The 16,970-nt window shown below is 59.8% G+C and overlaps 1 protein-coding gene and 1 long non-coding RNA gene across 3 annotated transcripts; one reads left to right on the top strand and one right to left on the bottom strand.

Moving 5' to 3' along the window:
* Positions 1–44: 44 nt before the first annotated feature.
* Positions 45–5,480, bottom strand: PERM1 (PPARGC1 and ESRR induced regulator, muscle 1). 2 transcript variants are annotated; one of them, XM_007506338.2, is made up of 4 exons: positions 5,377–5,480; positions 1,587–3,611; positions 1,138–1,263; positions 45–776 (listed from the first exon to the last, which is right to left on the bottom strand). In XM_007506338.2, the coding sequence occupies exons 2-4, from the start codon at positions 3,607–3,609 to the stop codon at positions 697–699; spliced, it is 2,229 nt and encodes a 742-aa protein (XP_007506400.2). In that variant the 5' UTR covers positions 3,610–3,611; positions 5,377–5,480; the 3' UTR covers positions 45–696. The 2 variants fall into 2 exon arrangements, with proteins under 2 accessions (XP_007506400.2, XP_007506401.2); XM_007506339.2 differs by having other exon boundaries at positions 1,600–3,611.
* Positions 5,481–7,246: 1,766 nt separating this feature from the next.
* On the top strand, positions 7,247–11,577 carry LOC103099985 (uncharacterized). The gene is made up of 2 exons (XR_008911597.1): positions 7,247–7,651; positions 11,343–11,577. It is a non-coding gene; the product is annotated as an uncharacterized LOC103099985 (long non-coding RNA).
* The last annotated feature ends 5,393 nt before the right edge of the window (positions 11,578–16,970 follow it).

Below are 16,970 nucleotides of genomic sequence, written 5' to 3'. Positions count from 1 at the left end.
AGTCTGAGGGAGGGGGAGGGAGAAACAAACCTTCAGTCCAGAAATAGAAAAAAAAAACCTTTATTGTCACCCAACGTCTGTGTCCATTCCCTAGTGGCGGTCACCCCGCGGGGGCTCAGAGCCCCCACTCCGTGTCCAATAGATCTGGGGCAGGACGCGGGGCTCTGGGCTCCAGCCTTCCTGCTGCCCTCTCGGCTTCCTCCTCTGTTCTTTCCTCACCTTCCCCAAATGGCCAGGTGCCTCCAGCTCCCTGCCAGCCCCTTGTCCTAGGGGAGTCCACCCCGCCCACCTCTCCACCCAAGCTCAGGCCTTTCTTAAGTCCATCTACAACCTGTCAGCCCCATCCCCATCCAGGCTCCTTCCTGGCCCCTCCTCTAGTGCCCTGGGGCACAGGAGAGGCCAGCCAGGCCAGGGGCCCCCTCCTGGCACCCTCCACACTGCCCTCCCGCTCGCCTTCCGCCTCCAAATCATTTGGCAATTGCCTTACCAACACTGACCGCAGGCCATTCCCCCCCCCCCACCTTTGGAGCGCCCTGGGCCACAGGTCCTGCAGACCGCCTGGGGACGGTCTCGGCTCTCCCTCCCCAGCAGAGGAGGTGCCGGAGGAAGGGGGGTGCCCGGGGGACGTGACCTGGGATTGCTGGGACTGCCAGCCGCCCTGGACCCCGCGTCTAGGCCGCTGGCCCTGCCGGGGGGCTACGGGCACGGGCGTCCCTCTCCCGTCTGCCTCCGGAAGTGGCGAATGGCCGAGATGGCCCCGATGTTGGCCAGCAACACTGCAGGAGAAGAGCAGAAAGAGGCAGCTGGCGGGGCGGCACCCCCTGATAGAGTCCTGACTCCTCCCCAGCGGGCGGCCCTGGCCACGCTTCACCCCCTTTGCTTAGCCCGGAAACTGATGGGCAGCATCGGAGAGGGCCAGGCCAGAGCCAGGAATTGCTCTCCTTGGAAGGAGGGCCGGACCCCGGGGGTGGGGAGGCAGGCATTGCCCCACAGGACAGCTGGCACCCGCGTCTCGCCCTGAACTCCTCGTGGCTCCCCCCAGCCCCCTCAGTGACAGTGATGAAACCGGACCCAGGGGGGGCCCCGGGCTGGGCACTCCCCTGCCCCCCTCCCCCACGACCCTCCCAGCCCCCAGACCTGTTTTCCAGGCGTCCGGGGCATGCAGGTCTGAAGTCCTCACGGCCCACGTGGCGAAGGCCACAAAGCCCAGGCACATGTCGTTCTGGTTGAAGGTGAAGGGGATGAGCGGAGCCCTCTGCTCCCCTGTGGGAGAACACAGGCACCGGCCGGCCTGAGCACTGTGGCTGGCCTTTAGCCAGGGGGCCAAAGCAAGGCCTTCACACCAGGACTGGGTCCCAGGGGGCTGGGGGGGGGGGTCACTCCTGAAACCAGCTCCTCCCGCCAGGACTCTTGGGTGGGGGCAGGGCTGAGGGAGGAAGGAGTTAAGGCTGGGGCTGACCCCCCCCCCTACACAGCACAGCACGAGTCACACCATGGCCCTCCTTGGCCTCCCTCTCCCGGACAGCCTGTTCCCTGGGCTTGGCACAGACCATGCCCACAGCTGGGCCCCCGCCTTCAGCCATTACCTTGGACACTCACTGTGAGGCCGAGCTCCTCGGCTTTCTGTGGGCTCTGTTCTTCAGGGACTCTCGGGGGGCTGCTCGGCCCGTCCTCCCCAAAGAAGTGTTCGTAGAGCTCTGGGGTGGTGATGGGCACAGCTTCCAGCAGGGTAGCCGCGTGCGGAGGCGGTGCAGGGGGGCCCCTGCGCCCTGGAAGGTGACTGTCCCGGAAAAAGTATTCACACACCTCAGGCCACTGCAGGCCCTCCGGGATGTCGCCCTCCTCCTCGTCCTCGTCCTCCTCGTCCTCCTCCACTATGGTGTCACAGAAGAAGTAGTCGTAGGCCTCGGGCAGAGTGAGGGCAAAGTCCTCCCTGGGGCCCGCAGAGCCCTTGGCCGGGGCAGAGGGGGCGGACGGCTGCTTCAGGATCCTCGGCTGGGGATGGAGCCCCACGGCCACGGCATCCCAGGGTCTGGGGCCCCCTCGGCCTCCTCCCAGAGTCCTCGGGGGCTCTGGTGAGGTAGGGGCCGCAGGGCCCGGGCTCTCCGGAGAGGAGGTAGAGATGCCTGAGAAACGGACCTTCTTCCTCCTCGGGGCTTGGGCTGCGGGGACAGCCTCAGCGGGGTGCGCCGTGTCATCAGCTTCCAGCAGAGGCCCCCCTTGGGGCGACAGAGCCCCCTCAGGGAGGCCCTGGGGAAGTGGGGTGCACAGAGACGGGTCCCTATCCGGCCTGGCTCCAGGAGCAGACGTGGGGAGATTCGCCTCCGGACTGGACTCGAGGTTGGCGCCGGACGAACGCACATCTGGCCGGCCCTGGGGAGCAGGTGCTGAGAGAGTCGCGTCTAGCCGAGCTCTGGGGACAGGGGCAGCCGGACCCGCATCTGCCTTAGCCAAGAGGACACGAGCAGACACACGATTCTCCGGTTCTGATGCGGGGGCAGCCAGATTGGGAAACACATCCTCACGTAGCTTGTCTTGGGAGGCAGGTGTAGACAGGTTCTCGCTTGCTTCAGGAACCCAGGCAGGTGTAGACATGTTCACTTGGGTCTTTGAGACAGGTGAAGACACATCCACGAATGACTGTTCTGGGGGAACCGGCGCTGACCCATTGACTCCTGCCTCAGGACTCGGGGCAGGAGACAGTTTGGGGTCCTCATCAGGGGCAGATGATGCATCCTGGGAGACTGGCCCACGGCTGACCCCGTCTCCAGCTCCTTTAACTGGGAACGTGGATCCTGGATCGTTCCCTGCCCAAGCAGCCGGGGCCAAGTTGCCGTGTGCCCTGCTTCTGGGCCCCCTGTCTGGCTGGATCCCTGAAGAGGGGGGCAGAGCCGGTGAGGGGCTGGGGGGGCCCTGAGCTTTCGGGGATCCGCTTCCCTTGGCCCCTACTGACCTCCTCTTCTTCTTGCCCGGACTTCGGGGAGAGGTTCCAGGATTAGGCTCTCGGGGAGATCGCTTCCCTTCGGGCGACCCAAGGCTGCTGGGCTGCTCCTGGCTTGGGGGGTCCTTCCCTGAGTGGACGCCGGCCTCAGAGGCCTGGGCAGCCGCCTCCTGCAAGGACTTCTGCATCCTGCTGCCCCGGGGGCTAGGCAGAGGAACCAGGGCAGGACTGAGCTGCTCAGGGCTGAGGACACTGGAGGGCAGCTGCTCCTCCAGCTGGGTGGACGTGCGCTGAGTCTGCTGACCGGCCCCCGGGGCCAGGACACGCTCACACCGAAACCTGCTGACCAGGCGGCTGTCTGGGCTCTCCTCCTCCTCGCTGCCTGAGCAGCCTCCCTGGGCTATGGCCAGGTGCCCAGGCAGCGGGTGCCTGCCCAGGGCCTTCAGCAGGCCCTCCGGTAGGGGGCTGCCTGCTCGAACCCGGAAGAGCCGAGGGGGAGGGGGCCCAGGGGGGCTGCTGCCGCTGCTGTCCCCTTGGTCAATGTCACTGGAAAGTGGTTCATCCCCTGAGGCCAGAGCAGCCTGAAGGAGGCCACACTCCTCTGTGGCGTCTGAGAAGTCGGCCCAGTCCTTGTCACTCAGCTGGATGCTATATTCGAAGTTCTCCATTTCTGGGGTAACAGACACAGGGTGGCCGTTTGGTCTCATGGCCAGGGAGCTGGGTGCCCCGAGGGACTAGACCCCCCAAGTTCTCTGCCTAAAGCCCCCTGACCCCAAGCCTCATGCCTCAGTTTCTCCTTATGGTCTAGCTCTCAGATTCTGCAGTTTCTTCCTTCCCCATCCTCCTCCTTCTCCCCTTTCAGAAAGATGCCTGGAGCAGTGGTCAGGCCAGTGGGTCTGGAGCAAGACTTGAACTCAATTCTCACCCCTGACCTGTGGGGCTCCAAGCCAATCCAGTCACTTTTCCCACTTGATCTGCAATGAGCCCAGTTACACTAGATGGCCTAAAGCAGGCTGGGTTGGGGGCGGCCATGGCCTCCCTCCACATTCCCGAGACGGGAGGTACAACACTCCAGGAATCTCCTGCCCCCATTTTTTTCTAAAGTCAAATTTCCAAAATAAAATAAAGTTTCCAGTGGTTTCCCCTAAAATTAGAAAACAAAAACAAAACCGTTTTCCTGCCTGTTTGCTCATTTTAGGTGGGGGTCCTCTTGTCCCCTAATTTAGCAGACAATTTCTCCAGAAGACAAAAATATCAATAATATATGTATAGTTTCCTAAAATAATGAATATTAGAATTCTTTCTTCATTCTCTTCTTAATTTTAGCTTCTTGTGTTGTTGTTTTAAATTCTTATCTTTTATCAAGAGCAGAAAGGGTTAGGTGATTAGAGTTAAGTGACTTGGCCAGGGTCACACAGCCAGGACATTTCTGAAGTCAAATTTGAACCCATGCCCCAGCACTTTGTTTTGTTTTTAATTCTTACTCTCCATCTTAGAATCAATACTAAGTCTTGGTTCCAAGGCAGAAGAGTAGCAAGGGTGAGGCAACTGGAGCTAAGTGACTTGCCCAGGGTCACACAGCTAGGAAGTGTCTCAGGTCAGATTTGAACCAAGAACCTCCAGTCTCTACGCCTAGTGCTCTATCCACAGAGCTGGCCAGCTGCCTCTGACACAGTTGTTTTAAATGTGCCTAGAACCCTTCTTCTCTTCTTCCAAAGAACTGTCCACCCACCAGAGGCTAACATTTCAGGGCAATCCCCCCCCTTTCCTGAGTGGTCACCTCTGGGGACAGCTGATCAGATCTCCTGGCCCCTATGCCTGGGGGGGAGGGGCTGCCAGCCTCAGAGAAGGACCACAAATCCCAGGGAGCATTCCCCTCCCCTGCTTGAGCACTTCAGGCTTCTGCCCTAAGTGGCAGGCCCAAGGGGTCAGTGGGTCAGTCCACCAAGGTCATTTCTCTCCGGGGCCTGCGGTCAGCAGGGAGCTCGGAGGAGCATTTGCCCAAGGTCAGGCCCACAGCGAGCAGCAGGGCCAGAATGGGAGCCTGGGTCTTAGTCCCTGCTCTGGGGGCACGTTCAGTCATTCCCTTCTCCCCAGGGCAGGCTGGGAAAACTGAGGCACCAGTGGCCGGGCCCAGAGGAGATCCAAGGCCCGATTTTCCAGCCCCTCCAAGCGGCGACCTCGCTGGGGAGCCCAAAGACGCAGGGCCATCTGCTCCTGGACTTCTTCCCCACCTCCAACGCTCCCACAATGCCCTCCGGCCCCCGCGGACCTGTCCCCAGTACGGCCACCAAGTGCTAGTGGCAGAGCCCGCCACCCCCCCCCCCCAGGGTCCCCGGTGCCCCTGAGGGAAGGCCAGAGGAGCCCCCGCTCCCAGCCACCATCCCTCCAAGACCGTCACCCTGGTGGAGAGGGCAGAGGTGGCCATGTCCTACCTGGGTCCCCACAGGTGGATGGGAGGCATGAAGCACGCTCAGTCTGGGGCAAGGGCTGAGCCCCGCCCCTCCAGCCTCTCTCCTGGACAGCCTAAAAATACTTTCCCCGCCCACTGGTCACATGCTCCCTGCCAGCCCCTGCCCCACCCACCCTGGGCCGGCACTCTACAAATAGATGGCATTTGAGATGGCCCAGCCCCCTGGGGGAGGGAGGGGTCTTCCTGTGTCCCCTGGCCCCAGCTCCTCCCGGGACACGGATTCTATTTGGGTGACCAGAGCCCCAGGGTGGCCACATCAGACCCGGAACTCCGGAGTCCAGGCTCGGAAATCTGAGCCACGTGGGACACTGGTCTAGAGAAGAAAGGGACTGAGCCAAGGTCACACCGCGCCGGGCTTCAGGTTGGAATGCTGATGAGGGGAGAGGTGGGAGAAAGGCCACCCGGAGGGATTAACCCCCCAAAAGTCTCTGCCCTCAAGGGCTTTACATTCGAACTAGGAAGACCAGCCCAGAGCCTGGCGCAATAGAATACACGTCCAGGGGACCTATTCGGGGCTCGGAGGACCCTAGCAGCGTAGGGGTGGGGGGTGGGGGGCGCAGGGGAGAAATCCAGAAAGGCTTTCGGAAGAAGGGCTAGCTTGAGCTTCCTCTGGGGGAGACGTGGGCAGAGGACCCTGTCAACATGGAAATCTAGAAGTGCTCCGTTTATTTAGTTTGAGGGTACAAACCCCAGGTTTTGTCTGTCCCCCCTCAGGGGGAACCTCTCCTGTGACAAGGTCAAAACCTGGGGTTTCTACCCTCAAACTAAATAAACGGAGCACTTCTAGATTTCCATGGTGACAACCCGTCCCTTCAGCCTCTCTCCTTGAGAGACATCATCCTTAGAGCTTCTCGGTTTCCTGCTGGTAAACTGAGGCACCCCGACGAGCTGGCGGGCATAGCTCCATCCCCTCACTTCAGCCGCTCAGCATAATTCCCCCACTAGGGAGGAGCGAGCCGGTGTTTGAGGTCTCAGCCCAGCAGAGGGTCTCGTCAGTCAAGTCAAAACGCATTTATGAAGCACCTACTGTGTTCCAGGCACGGTACTGAGCTTTAGGGACACAAAGACGGGCATTAGAGAGCCCCTACTCTCCAGGAGCTCCCAGCCTACCCGGGGAGACGACATACAGGCGGGCTTGGCTGGAGCTCCTCTCCGGGACTTGGGAAAGGGTCCCGACGGGTGGCAGGGAACGTGCGGACGACAGGAGAGTCTACACCCAACAGCCTTCCAAGAACGTCCCCCCACTCCCCGACGTTTAGAAGGGAGGGTGTCGGGAAAGGGAAGACAGGGTGCACTGGCCGGGTTTTTCCGCAAGGGGGCGGTAGTGACCTGTCCCTACAGGGGCCAGGCCTTCTCCGTAGAATTTCCCCCCAGTGGGAGAGGGGAGCAGTTAGGAGAGGAGGGAGGGAGGGAGGGAGGGGCCGGACAGAGATAAAGGATTTATTAGTGAATGTGAACGATTTGGGGGAAGAGTGAAGAAAGCCGGGCTGGGCGGGAGAGGGAGGCACTGAATGGGCACAGTGTGTTTTGGGGAGAAGGGGGGACCCGTAAAACATAGCCCCTGGGGGAAGGGGGAGTCGGGCAGATCTGGGAGAAAAAGGCGCCTGGAGGTTGCGGAGAGGAGGTCAGCATGGCCAGGGTGGGGTGTCCCTGCGGCCATTCACTGCGGCCCCTCCCAGGGGAGCCTGTGGTCACCGGAGTCATATGACCCTTCCCGAGGCCTGAGTAAATAGGCCCTGGGGTTTGCGGCTTAGCGTTTGCGGGGAGGAATCCTGAAAATAAACAGTTTAAGGTCAGGATTCCGTCCAGCATTTGACCACCCCCAACCCTTCCGCTCCCCCCCCCCATCCCTCACGGGGGCAGGGCTGGGGGACTTTCTGTTCTGCGGAGGAACACACACGTAAAAGCAGAGCCCCCGGTCGGCCACCTGTCCGCCAGGGCGGGATGCGGAGGAATTGATTTCTTGGCCCCCCTCCCGGCCCTTCCCCTGTGCGGTCTCCTTTCTGGGCCCCCTCCCCTCGGGCACTATCCCTCTTCCCCTCTTTCTCTCCCCCGCCCCCGACCAGGAAAGTCCCGGGGGAAATGGAGAGGCTGAATCCGGGGCCCCAGCTGCCACCGGCCAGCACCCTCCCGTGCCAGGCCAGTCGCGTTTTATCCAGCCGCCCCTCCGGGGTGATTGAGGTCAGACACTGGGCAGAACTTCCCGGCCTGGAAGAAGTGTCGTCGAAGGGCTAAAGGTGCGCCGGCCTCGCCCCCCCCCCCCCGCCCTCCCCCTCCCTGGGAGCCGGCCTCCGGTCTGGAAAGCTTCCCTGCCGATGAAATCAACAAATGCCGGCTGACCTCAATCCCTCCAGCTGCAGGGCCTGTCTCTCCGCCCTGGGGACGTGGGCCCGGGCCGCGGGGGGGGGGGGGGGGGGAGTGGGGGATGGGGAGGAGACAGCCCGGAGCAGCCGCCCCCGCCTCTCCCCCGGCCCCCCCCTCCGTGGGAGAGAGATTTCCGGCCGGGAGGGGGGCCCAGCAGAGGCCGGAGGCCGGAGGCGGCGGCGGCCCCTCCCGCGCTGACTCACCGACCTTGCGCTCGGCGGGCGGCCCGGGGGAGAGGAAACCCGAGCCTCGAGCCGCCCGCCCTGGCGGCACGCACTGACCCCGGGCCGGGCCGGGCGCGGCTGGGGAGCGGGGGCCACGCCTGCCTTGGCCCCGGGGACAGAGCCGGAGGCCCAGCCCTATGGGGGCCTGGGCAGAAAGGGGGGGGCGCGCCTCAGTGTCCCCTCCTGCCGCTGCGGTCTAAGGCAGGGAAGGCCGGAAGTTACTGATTGGAAGAGGGGGCTCAGGGTCAGGACCCCACCCTCCCCCCTGGGGAGAAAGCCTCCCTGCCCAAAGCCATGGGGGGGGGCGATTCTCCCATCTCCTCCCCTCCCCCCCTCAGGTGCCACCAGGGCTGAGGGAGGGGCTTTCCCTGAGCTGTTCCTGGCCTCTCCGGGCCTGGCTGGGTGGTCAGGATGGAACCTCCCTAAGCCTGACAGATGCACTCCCAGATGTGTGTGTAGGACGAGGGGCTGTCGGCCTGATTTCCTTCCCAAGACAGCCCCTGGGGAAGGCGGGGTGGGCCGCCAGCTGGGGGAGGGGAGTTATTTATTGCTGGCCCCGACAAGGAGCTTTCCTTCCCTTCCCCAGGAGCTGCCCCTCTCCCCTCCCGGGATAAGCGTGGGGGCCTCAGGGCCCTGGAGACCACAGGAGCCGCATCCCCTTACTTTACTGCCAGGGATCGAAGCCTTAGAAAAAGATCTCCTGACCCAGTTACCTGCTCTTCACCAGGGAGATCCGTGTTCAAATCCTGCCCGACACCTGTAGTCCTTATGTGATCTTGGTCAACTCACTTAACCTGCTACAACTCCAATTCTAAAGCAATTTTTTTAAAAATAGAAGGGCATCTCGGTAGAGCAGTGGAGGTCCTGGGTTCAAATGTGGCCTCACACACTTCCTAGCTGGGTGACCCTGGGCCAGTCACTTAACCCTAACCCAGATTGGCTAGCCTTGCTGCTTTTCTGTATTAGAAGCCAAGCGGAGCCCTTTTTTGAAAGAGGGAATGGCTGGGGTAACCTCGGCTCCCTCCCATCCCATCCCAAATTCCTGAGCCTGTCTGTAATGCTATGGACCCCTAATGCCTCCCCCCTCCTTGGCTTGAGCTGAGACCCCCCCCTCCCTGCAAGAACACCCTTTTTGCTCCTACCTCTCTCCCCTAGACCCTCCCGAGACACAGCCACGCCTGGGTGCCCAAAGCTGGGGGTGGTGGTGGTGGTGTAGAATGCACAGGAAAGAGCTGAATTTGGAGTCCAATGATTCAGAGCTACCTTTGCCAGCCCCTGGTTTGTGTGACCTTGGCCGAGTCACTTCCTCTAGGTCAGACTCAGTTTCCACTACATACAAGATGGGGGGGGGGGGGCGGTCAGCAGGAGTGCACCAGATGGCCTCCAGCTACAGATCACCACCTAGAAGTCAGCCTCCTCAGCTTCCCTCCCCAGCACCTGCCCTGTTTCTGTATTCCGTATGCCAGTTGGGGAAGCAAACTGGGTTTGGAATCTAGGCTGTGCTTCTTGGGATGATGTGACCTTGAACAAGTCACTTCCATAGTCCAGGCCTCAATTTCCTTTTCTGTCAAATGGGAGGATTGGACTAGGTCAGGGGTCCTGATCTTAGCTGGTGAAAAAAATCACCTCTTTATTTCGGTAAAACATCCCCAAGAGGGTCCACAGACTTCCACAGGCTGTCAAAGGGGTCCATGATCCAAAAAAAGCACTGGTCCTGGTGCCTAGGCTCCCTCCCTCCTTTCCTGGTTGTTCTTGGGATCTTGAAGAAGTTTTTGATGTTTTTTAAGCCTGACCTTCCACCTTAGAATCCATACTGTGTATGGGTTCCGAGGCACAGGAGCAGCCAGGGCTAGGCACTGGGGGTGAAGTGACTGGCCCAGGATCACACAGATGACTGAGACCAGATTTGAACCCAGGACCTCCCATCGCTAGGCCTAGTTCTCAATCCACTGAGCCACCCAGCTGTCTGTCCCCAAAGAAAGTTTGAAGGATCCAGATAAGAGGGGGAGAAGGGGCTCAGCTGGGGCTAGTCTTAGGGGCTTTGAGGGCCAGCCAGGAATCTTCCCCAGGAGGAGGGGGAGCTTTGCAGACCCTGGACTCCAGAGCAAAGCCTTCCCAGGGTTTGGGGGGCTGGGGGAGAGGACAGTGCTTCCTCTAGCACTGAGGGGGCCCCGACTTCTTTTTTCTCCCTTTTCCAGCTATGCCCCTTCAGGGATTCAGGTCAAGGAGAATCGTGATGGCATTTCCAGAGATTTCCTGCCCCCTCTCTGCCCTTTCCCCATAGACCGGACCTCCTAATCCAACTGGACCGGGGCAGGGAGAGCCGAGGAGCCTGGCATCTTGGGGGGAACTGCCTCCACTCCCCAGCTGACCAGGCTCTGGGTCTGGGCAGGAAGGGTCCATCAGCCACCCAGGGCCATGGCATGAGGACAGGGGCCAGGATCACTCAGCTCAGGTCTCAGGCTCAATCGGGAGCCTCCTTGGTGCCTAGAACCCCATTGCTCCCCCCAATGCCACCACCACGCTTGGGGGGGTGGGCCTGCCCGGAAGAGAAGGCTTCTGGGAAATGGTCTCAAGCCGACTGCACTAGGACCTCTCCAGACTGCTCTGTTCCCACTTCCCCGAGCCGGAACCAGCAGCCAGCTCCAGCAGGCAGAACAGCCTTCCCCTTGCTGCAGGCCTGGCACGGAGCCCAGAGTGAGCTTCACCTTTGAGTCCTTGGCCCCTCGCCCATTCCGCCGAGTCCCTGCTGCCCAGCACACACATCCTGCCCCCCCAGCCTCCCACTGACCGCAAGACAACTGCAGCCCCCTCCCCTCCTGCCTCCTCCACGCTCATGGGGCTGTGGCATCATCAGGCTGCCCACACACGCTCCGGGTGTGCCAAGGCCCATGAATCAGGCCATCTCTCGTGGGCAGCCCCACCCAGAGCAGGCCTGGGGAGGCTCTGAGAAGCCCGAGCAGGACGGAGGAAACAATGTTGGCTGCCCCAGAGCCGGGGGCAGTTGGAGAGGCCAGGACCAGGGTCAGGGGCCTGAATGGGGAAAGGGTCAGAAACGGGGAGCCTGGGAGATCTGGGGAGACAGGCCATGGGAGGGACCTAGAGAGGCCTAAAGACAGGAGGTCCTGGGTTCAAATGTCACCCACAGTCACTTCCCAGCTGTGTGACCCTGGGCAAGTCACTTAACCCCCATTGCCTAGCCCTTGCTATTCTTGTGTCTTAGAAGTGATACTAAGAAGTTAATGATTTTTAAAAGAAATGTCATAGACCCTGAGTTCAAATCCTGTCCTACCTTTTACTACTTGTATTAACTACTTTATTTCTCTGGGTCTGTCTTAAGAGGCCTTCAAGATCCCATCAAGCTGTTATTGATCCTATCGGCAGAGAAGAGGTCAAGAAGGAGAGATGTGAGCCTGCCCAGTACGCAGAGACTTCAGAATTCAGAGATTGGTTGTTACTAGAGAGATTTCAGGAGACCTTGAATGGCAAAGCGAAATTCCAGCCTTATTTTCTCTTTTAATGGAAACGTAGAATGTCTTCATTGATTCAATTAAATATCGAGATTCTGAAAAGGGGCTCCTGGCCGCCACCCCTGCTCTGAGGGCCCTGAGGTGGGCCCAGAAACCGAGGGGCACCGCACACGCAAACCTCCTCCCCAGAAGAGAAGAAAGATCTCCTCCTCCTAGAGTCTTCCCTCTCTTCAGGGCCTGCACCCCAGCGCCCAGAGGAGAGGCGTCTCTCCTCCAGTTCCTCCCCTCCTGGCCCAGGTGTCTCCAAAGGATGCACCTCCTTCCAGCGGGGCTGGAGATGGTTAGAAAGTCTGAGGGAGAGCCCGGCAGCCTTCCAGGCATCTGGAAAAATGTGAGGAGAAACCAGGAAGCAATAAGGGAGGAGAGCTTTGGAGAACTCCAGCTCTAATGGCCTGCAGTGCTGGGACCAAAAGTCGGTCAGGTTTGCATAGGCTTTTAGCTGGAAGGGACCCCAGAGCCCATATCCTTATAGTTTACAGATGCCTCTCTGGGCAGCGGGCCAGAGAACAGCGTATGGCCGGGCTGGGACGTGGAGCCCATGGCTTGTGTTTTGAGTCCTGGAGCCTCTCAGTATGGGTTCTCAGACAGCAGAGCAGTCAGGATCAGGCAGCTGGAGTCGAGAGACTTGCTCAGTCATACAGCCAGGAAGTTTCTAAAGTCAAATTTGAATCCAGGTCCTCCAGATTCTTCCATCTCTCCCTCCCTCCTTCTTTCCTTCCTTCCTTCCTCTTGTCTTCCTTCTTTTCTTCCTTCCTTTATTTCTTCCTCTTTTCTTTCTCCCTTTCTTTTCTTCCTTTCTTTCCTGTCCTTCCTTTCTTTCTTTTTCTTCCTTTGTTTCTTCCTTCCTTTCTTTCTCTTCCTTACTTCCTCTCTTTTCTTCCTTCCTTTCTTTTTCTTCCTTACTTCCTCTTTTCTTTCATTTCTTTATTTCTTCCTCTTTTCTTTCTCCCTTTCTTTTCTTCCTTTTGCTTCCTTTTCTTCCTCTCTTTCCTGTCCTTCCTTTCTTTTTCTTCCTCTCTTTCCTGTCCTTCCTTTCTTTTTCTTCCTTTTTCTTCCTTTTCTTCCTCTCTTTCCTGTCCTTCCTTTCTTTTTCTTCCTTTTGCTTCCTTTTCTTCCTCTCTTTCCTGTCCTTCCTTTCTTTTTCTTCCTTCGTTTCTTCCTTCCTTCCTTCCTTCCTTCCTTCCTTCCTTCCTTCCTTCCTTCCTTCCTTCCTTCCTTCCTTCCTTCCTTCCAGAGGGGGGGAATCTCAGGTTAATGAATGGAGGAGCCAGGGAGGAATGGCCTGACAGGCTCTTCCGGGAGGAAGGGCAGTATTGATTAGAAAGGAGCTTGGAGGTGGGGAAGAACCCTGGCACTCAGGCTGGGCTGGCGTGACCATGGACTGGGTGACCTCAAGGAGGGGAGAGTTATGAAATTAGACTAGAAGCGCCAAGCCAAGAGGCTTCAATTGCTGGGAAATGGGGAGTTTGGCTCCTAGATTCAGACCTGAAGGGACCCAGGAGGCCTTCTGGACATCCCCTCCCCTCATTCCACAACTGAGGAAACTCAGGCCCCAGGGGAGGCAATACCTTGGCCAAGTCACTGGCAGTGAGTGGTGGAGCTGGTCTGGAAGCTTCAAGAGCACCTAGTGGGTGGGCCCTTTGATGCTTTCTGTGCTGGGGATCCAGGACCTCCTAGCCCAGCTCCCAGAGGCCCCCCTGTCCCCTGTGTCCTCTGGCTTTTTGGTAGGCCTCCAGAATGAAGCATTTCCTCTGAAGAAGTGGCATGAGGGGCCCTTGCGGTGGGGTGGCTGGGGAAGAAGGGCAGAGGACAGCACCCAGATCTGAGGCCCAGAAGGGGCAGAAAGGAGGCCTTAGAGGGGTCTTAGCCTGGGTGGAGGCAGACTCAGGAACAGGAATTTCTACACTGAAAGACAGAAGTGGGGAGGGCCTCCTGGCTCAGGGCCTGGGCCATAAAATGTCTGGGCCTCTAGGCTTGGGGCAGGGGTGGGGCAGGCTGGCCATAAAGGCCAAGGGCCCCCAGGCCACAGACACCCCAAGCTTTCATCTTGGGCCCACCCCCGCCCAGTGGGGCTCCTGCAGGAGGAGGAGCATTTCTGGCCTGGATGCCCCCCTCCTGGGCGGGCTGGCTGCTTCCAGCTGATCCAGATGTCCCCACTCCAGTTCCAGGGGGTTGCCCGAGCCCCATTCCTCAGAAGGGAAACAAGCCCCACCCTGGGCACTTTGCCGGGTTTCCTTCCCACCCTCCTGCTCCTGCCTACAAAAGGTTTCCTGGAGCAGAAACAGCAGCCTGGGGGAGAAAGGACCGGGCATCCTGGGAGGGGACGTGGGCTGGGGGCCAGAGGTGCTCCGAGGAGGGGGAAGACAGTTTCGGTCTCCTCTGAGCCCTGGCTCTGGGCCAGGCTTCCTCCCCGCCCCCCTGCTCTCCCCGAGCATCTGGGACAGTTTAAGGCAAAGCCAGAGCCTGGCAGGGCGCCCCTGCCCCCTGCAGCCCTTCCCAGCCCACCCTCATCCCCCAGCACCCAGCTCCCCCCTGCAGAAGTGATGGGTGACCTCTGACCCTGGCCATTCCTGCCCATTCCCCATCTCTGGGCCCAGGGGGATCCTGGAAACCGCCGGACTCCTCACCACCTAATCCCAGGAGGCCCAGCCCTGGGGTTCGACATTGGGAGACTCCCAGGAGTGGAAGGCTGTGACCTGCCCCCCTCACCCCCCTCACCTGAACACTCACTTCGAACCAAGGGTGTGGGAGAGCCGGGCCTCAGTTTCTTTATCTGTAGTGTGCACAGGAGTGGTGGGTGAGGTGACCCCCTTCCAGTGGAGGCCCAGAGCAAGCCAGGAGGAGCCCAGAACTCAAGGCCAGAAGCCCAACAGGACTAATGAGGCCTCCAGGGACTCTGGGGTCCTTCAGCTGGCCAGAGGCCTCCCCCAACACAGCCCTGAAGGGCACACTGGAGGGTACTCTGGAATCCAAGACTCCAAAGGCAGCCACTCCCCCTCCTTCCCCATCCCCAGAAAGCCTGGGAGCCAGGGCCACCCTCCCTAGTTAAAAACAAAAACCAGACCCCCTAGCTTCCAGCTTAGTCAATACTGTGTCTTGGTTCTTAGACAGAAGAGCAGTGAGGGCTGGGCAATGGGAGTGAAGTGACTTGCCCAGGGTCACTCAGCTGGGAAGTGTCTGAGGTCAAATTGGAACCCAGGACCGGTCTCTAGGCCTGGGGCTCCAGCCCACCTTCCCTAAATGTAGAAGGGAGTGGGATGGCAGTAGGAAATGGAGGCGCCCTCCGGGAATCGGAGGAGGGGGCTCCTGGATGCTCAGCCCCCGGACCCCAGGGAAGCCTGGGGAAATGGACCCCTTGCAGCCCGGCCTGCTGGGGCAGAGCCTGGGTTTGAAGGTCAAGGGCTTTCCCGGACCCCCCGGGAGCCGGCAGCCCCCTGGGATGGGGAGACTTGGCGCTCGGGCCTCTATTGACTCTCCCGGGGCAGGGGGGAGGGGCGAGGTGGGAAGGAGCAGAGCTTTCCCACGCCCGCAGCCGCCACGGCCCGGGGCGCATTCCTGCCCCGCCCCCTCCCTCCGCAAATGTTTGCTCAGCCCGGGACAAACACACCTTGGCAGGAGCCGATGCCCCGCCCAGGGCCCGCCCCAGGGTCAGGCCGGGTTGGCTCCGAGGCCTGACCGGAGCTGCTGGGGCAGACTGGGGGAAGGAGAGGAATCCCGAAGCGGGAGGGCGGAGCGGCTCCCCGGCTTGCGGGGTGGGGTGGGGCAGGGAGAGAAGGACTCCCTGGATGGGGCCTCCAGACTCTGGAGGATCTCAGAGTCCCCACATCCTCCCTCCCTTGGCTCCGAGCCCCGCAGCCTCCCCTGGCTCCCCCAGAGCTTGCCAGACCGGCATCTCCCACCATCCCCTTCGTAGGAGCGAAGCCCGAGAGCCCCCGCCTGCGCAGACCCCACCCCGAGCCCCCGCCGAAGGCCCCCTAGAACGCTGGCACCGAGGGGGGTCCTCGAGGCTCCCCGCGCCAACCTCCTCTCTTTACGCGCTGGGATGGGCACTTTGGCACTCCCTCCCCGCCGCCTTGAAAGCCTTAACAAGGGCCCCATAGACTGCGGATTGGCCCGAGGCCGAAAAGTGATGAGGCCCACGCAGTCAGGGCAAGTGACTTGCCCAGGGTCACAGAGCCGGAACTGTCTGAGGTCAAATCTGAACCCAGGCCCTCCTGTCCCGGGGCCATCCAGCCGCCCCGCCCCCTGGCCTTGGGCAAAGGCTCTTCCTTTGCTCTAAACCTGCCACGTACTCCTTCCTGGAAACACCGACTCAGGTGCAGCCACCTGAGAGAGGCGCCGCCCGGCAGGAGAGTGGTTAGCGATCTGTGGAAGAATGTGGAAATGGCCCTTTGGATGGGCAGGAACTGTTTCCTTTTCCTTTCATCACTGTGGTGCTGGTATCTGAGACGGCACTGACAAGGCAAACGGGTGATGCTGAGGAACTCCAGAGGCATTGTGGGAGTCCTTCGTTAGGGCCCCCCCCCTCTCTGCTTCTCCTCCTCCCCACTTCTCACGACTCCTTCCTTCCCTTCTCCCCATTACTTGGGCTCTGCCATCCCTATAACGTTTGCAAAGCCGTTTCAAGGGGGACCTCCTCGGACCTTGGGAAGAAGGTGCTGCTGCTCTGCCCATTTTACAGAAGAGGAAATTCTGGCCCATAAGTCCCTGGGGCAGGATTTGAACCCAGCAGCACCGGGCACTGGGCTTGGGGTGGGGGGAGGGAGAGGGGGGAGAGGCCAGGCTGTTTAGTTTCCTAACTTTGGCAGCTCCCCTGGGGACCCTGAGATAATGAACTTAAAATGAGCCCACCGTATGCTGAAGAGGAGCCTGGAGCCCACAGGTGGTGACTTACCCAAGGTGACAACAAGAGCCCGAGAGCCCCAGTAGTCTCCCTGCCTCAGTGGCATCATCTGTAAAATGGTCAGATTAAAGGAAATGGGCTCTTCCAGCTCTAAAAAAAACTGATTGCAGTAAGGGATCCTTTAATCCAGCTGAATGAGTGGAATGGCTGCTCCCTGAGAGCAGGCACTGGGCTTGTACATAGCTTTGAGTGAATGTCTGTTGGGACCAAGGAAGAGACAGGAAAGTTGGCCTTGCTGATGTTTAAAACTTCTGTCCTAGTCACAATTCTAAGACTGGAGCTTAAGGGCTAAGCAATGGGGGTTAAGTGACTTGCCCAGGGTCACACAGCTAGGAAGTGTCTGAGGCCAGATTTTAACCTAGGACCTCCCATCTCTAGGGCTGGCTCTCCATCCACTGAGCTACCCAGCTACCTCCAAGTTGTTCATTTCTGTTGTCTATCAAAATATCTTGTATAGACCAAAAGAAAAAGGAAGAAAGAATATTAAATATAGCATAATGGAGTCAATTATATTCTCCTAAAAATTTACTCTCAA

This window comes from Monodelphis domestica, chromosome 4, assembly GCF_027887165.1.
Source record: "Monodelphis domestica isolate mMonDom1 chromosome 4, mMonDom1.pri, whole genome shotgun sequence".
NCBI classification, from domain to species: domain Eukaryota; kingdom Metazoa; phylum Chordata; class Mammalia; order Didelphimorphia; family Didelphidae; genus Monodelphis; species Monodelphis domestica.
This window is presented reverse-complemented; position numbering and strand designations above follow the sequence as displayed.

Coding starts and splice junctions, on each gene's coding strand:
- PERM1 (XM_007506338.2), bottom strand. CDS start 3,609: ATGGAGAACTTCGAATATAGCATCCAGCTGAGTGACAAGGACTGGGCC. Junction 1,264..1,586: donor CCTCACAGTGAGTGTCCAAG/GTAATGGCTGAA, acceptor GTTCTCCCACAG/GGGAGCAGAGGGCTCCGCTC. Junction 777..1,137: donor CCCGGACGCCTGGAAAACAG/GTCTGGGGGCTG, acceptor CTTCTCCTGCAG/TGTTGCTGGCCAACATCGGG.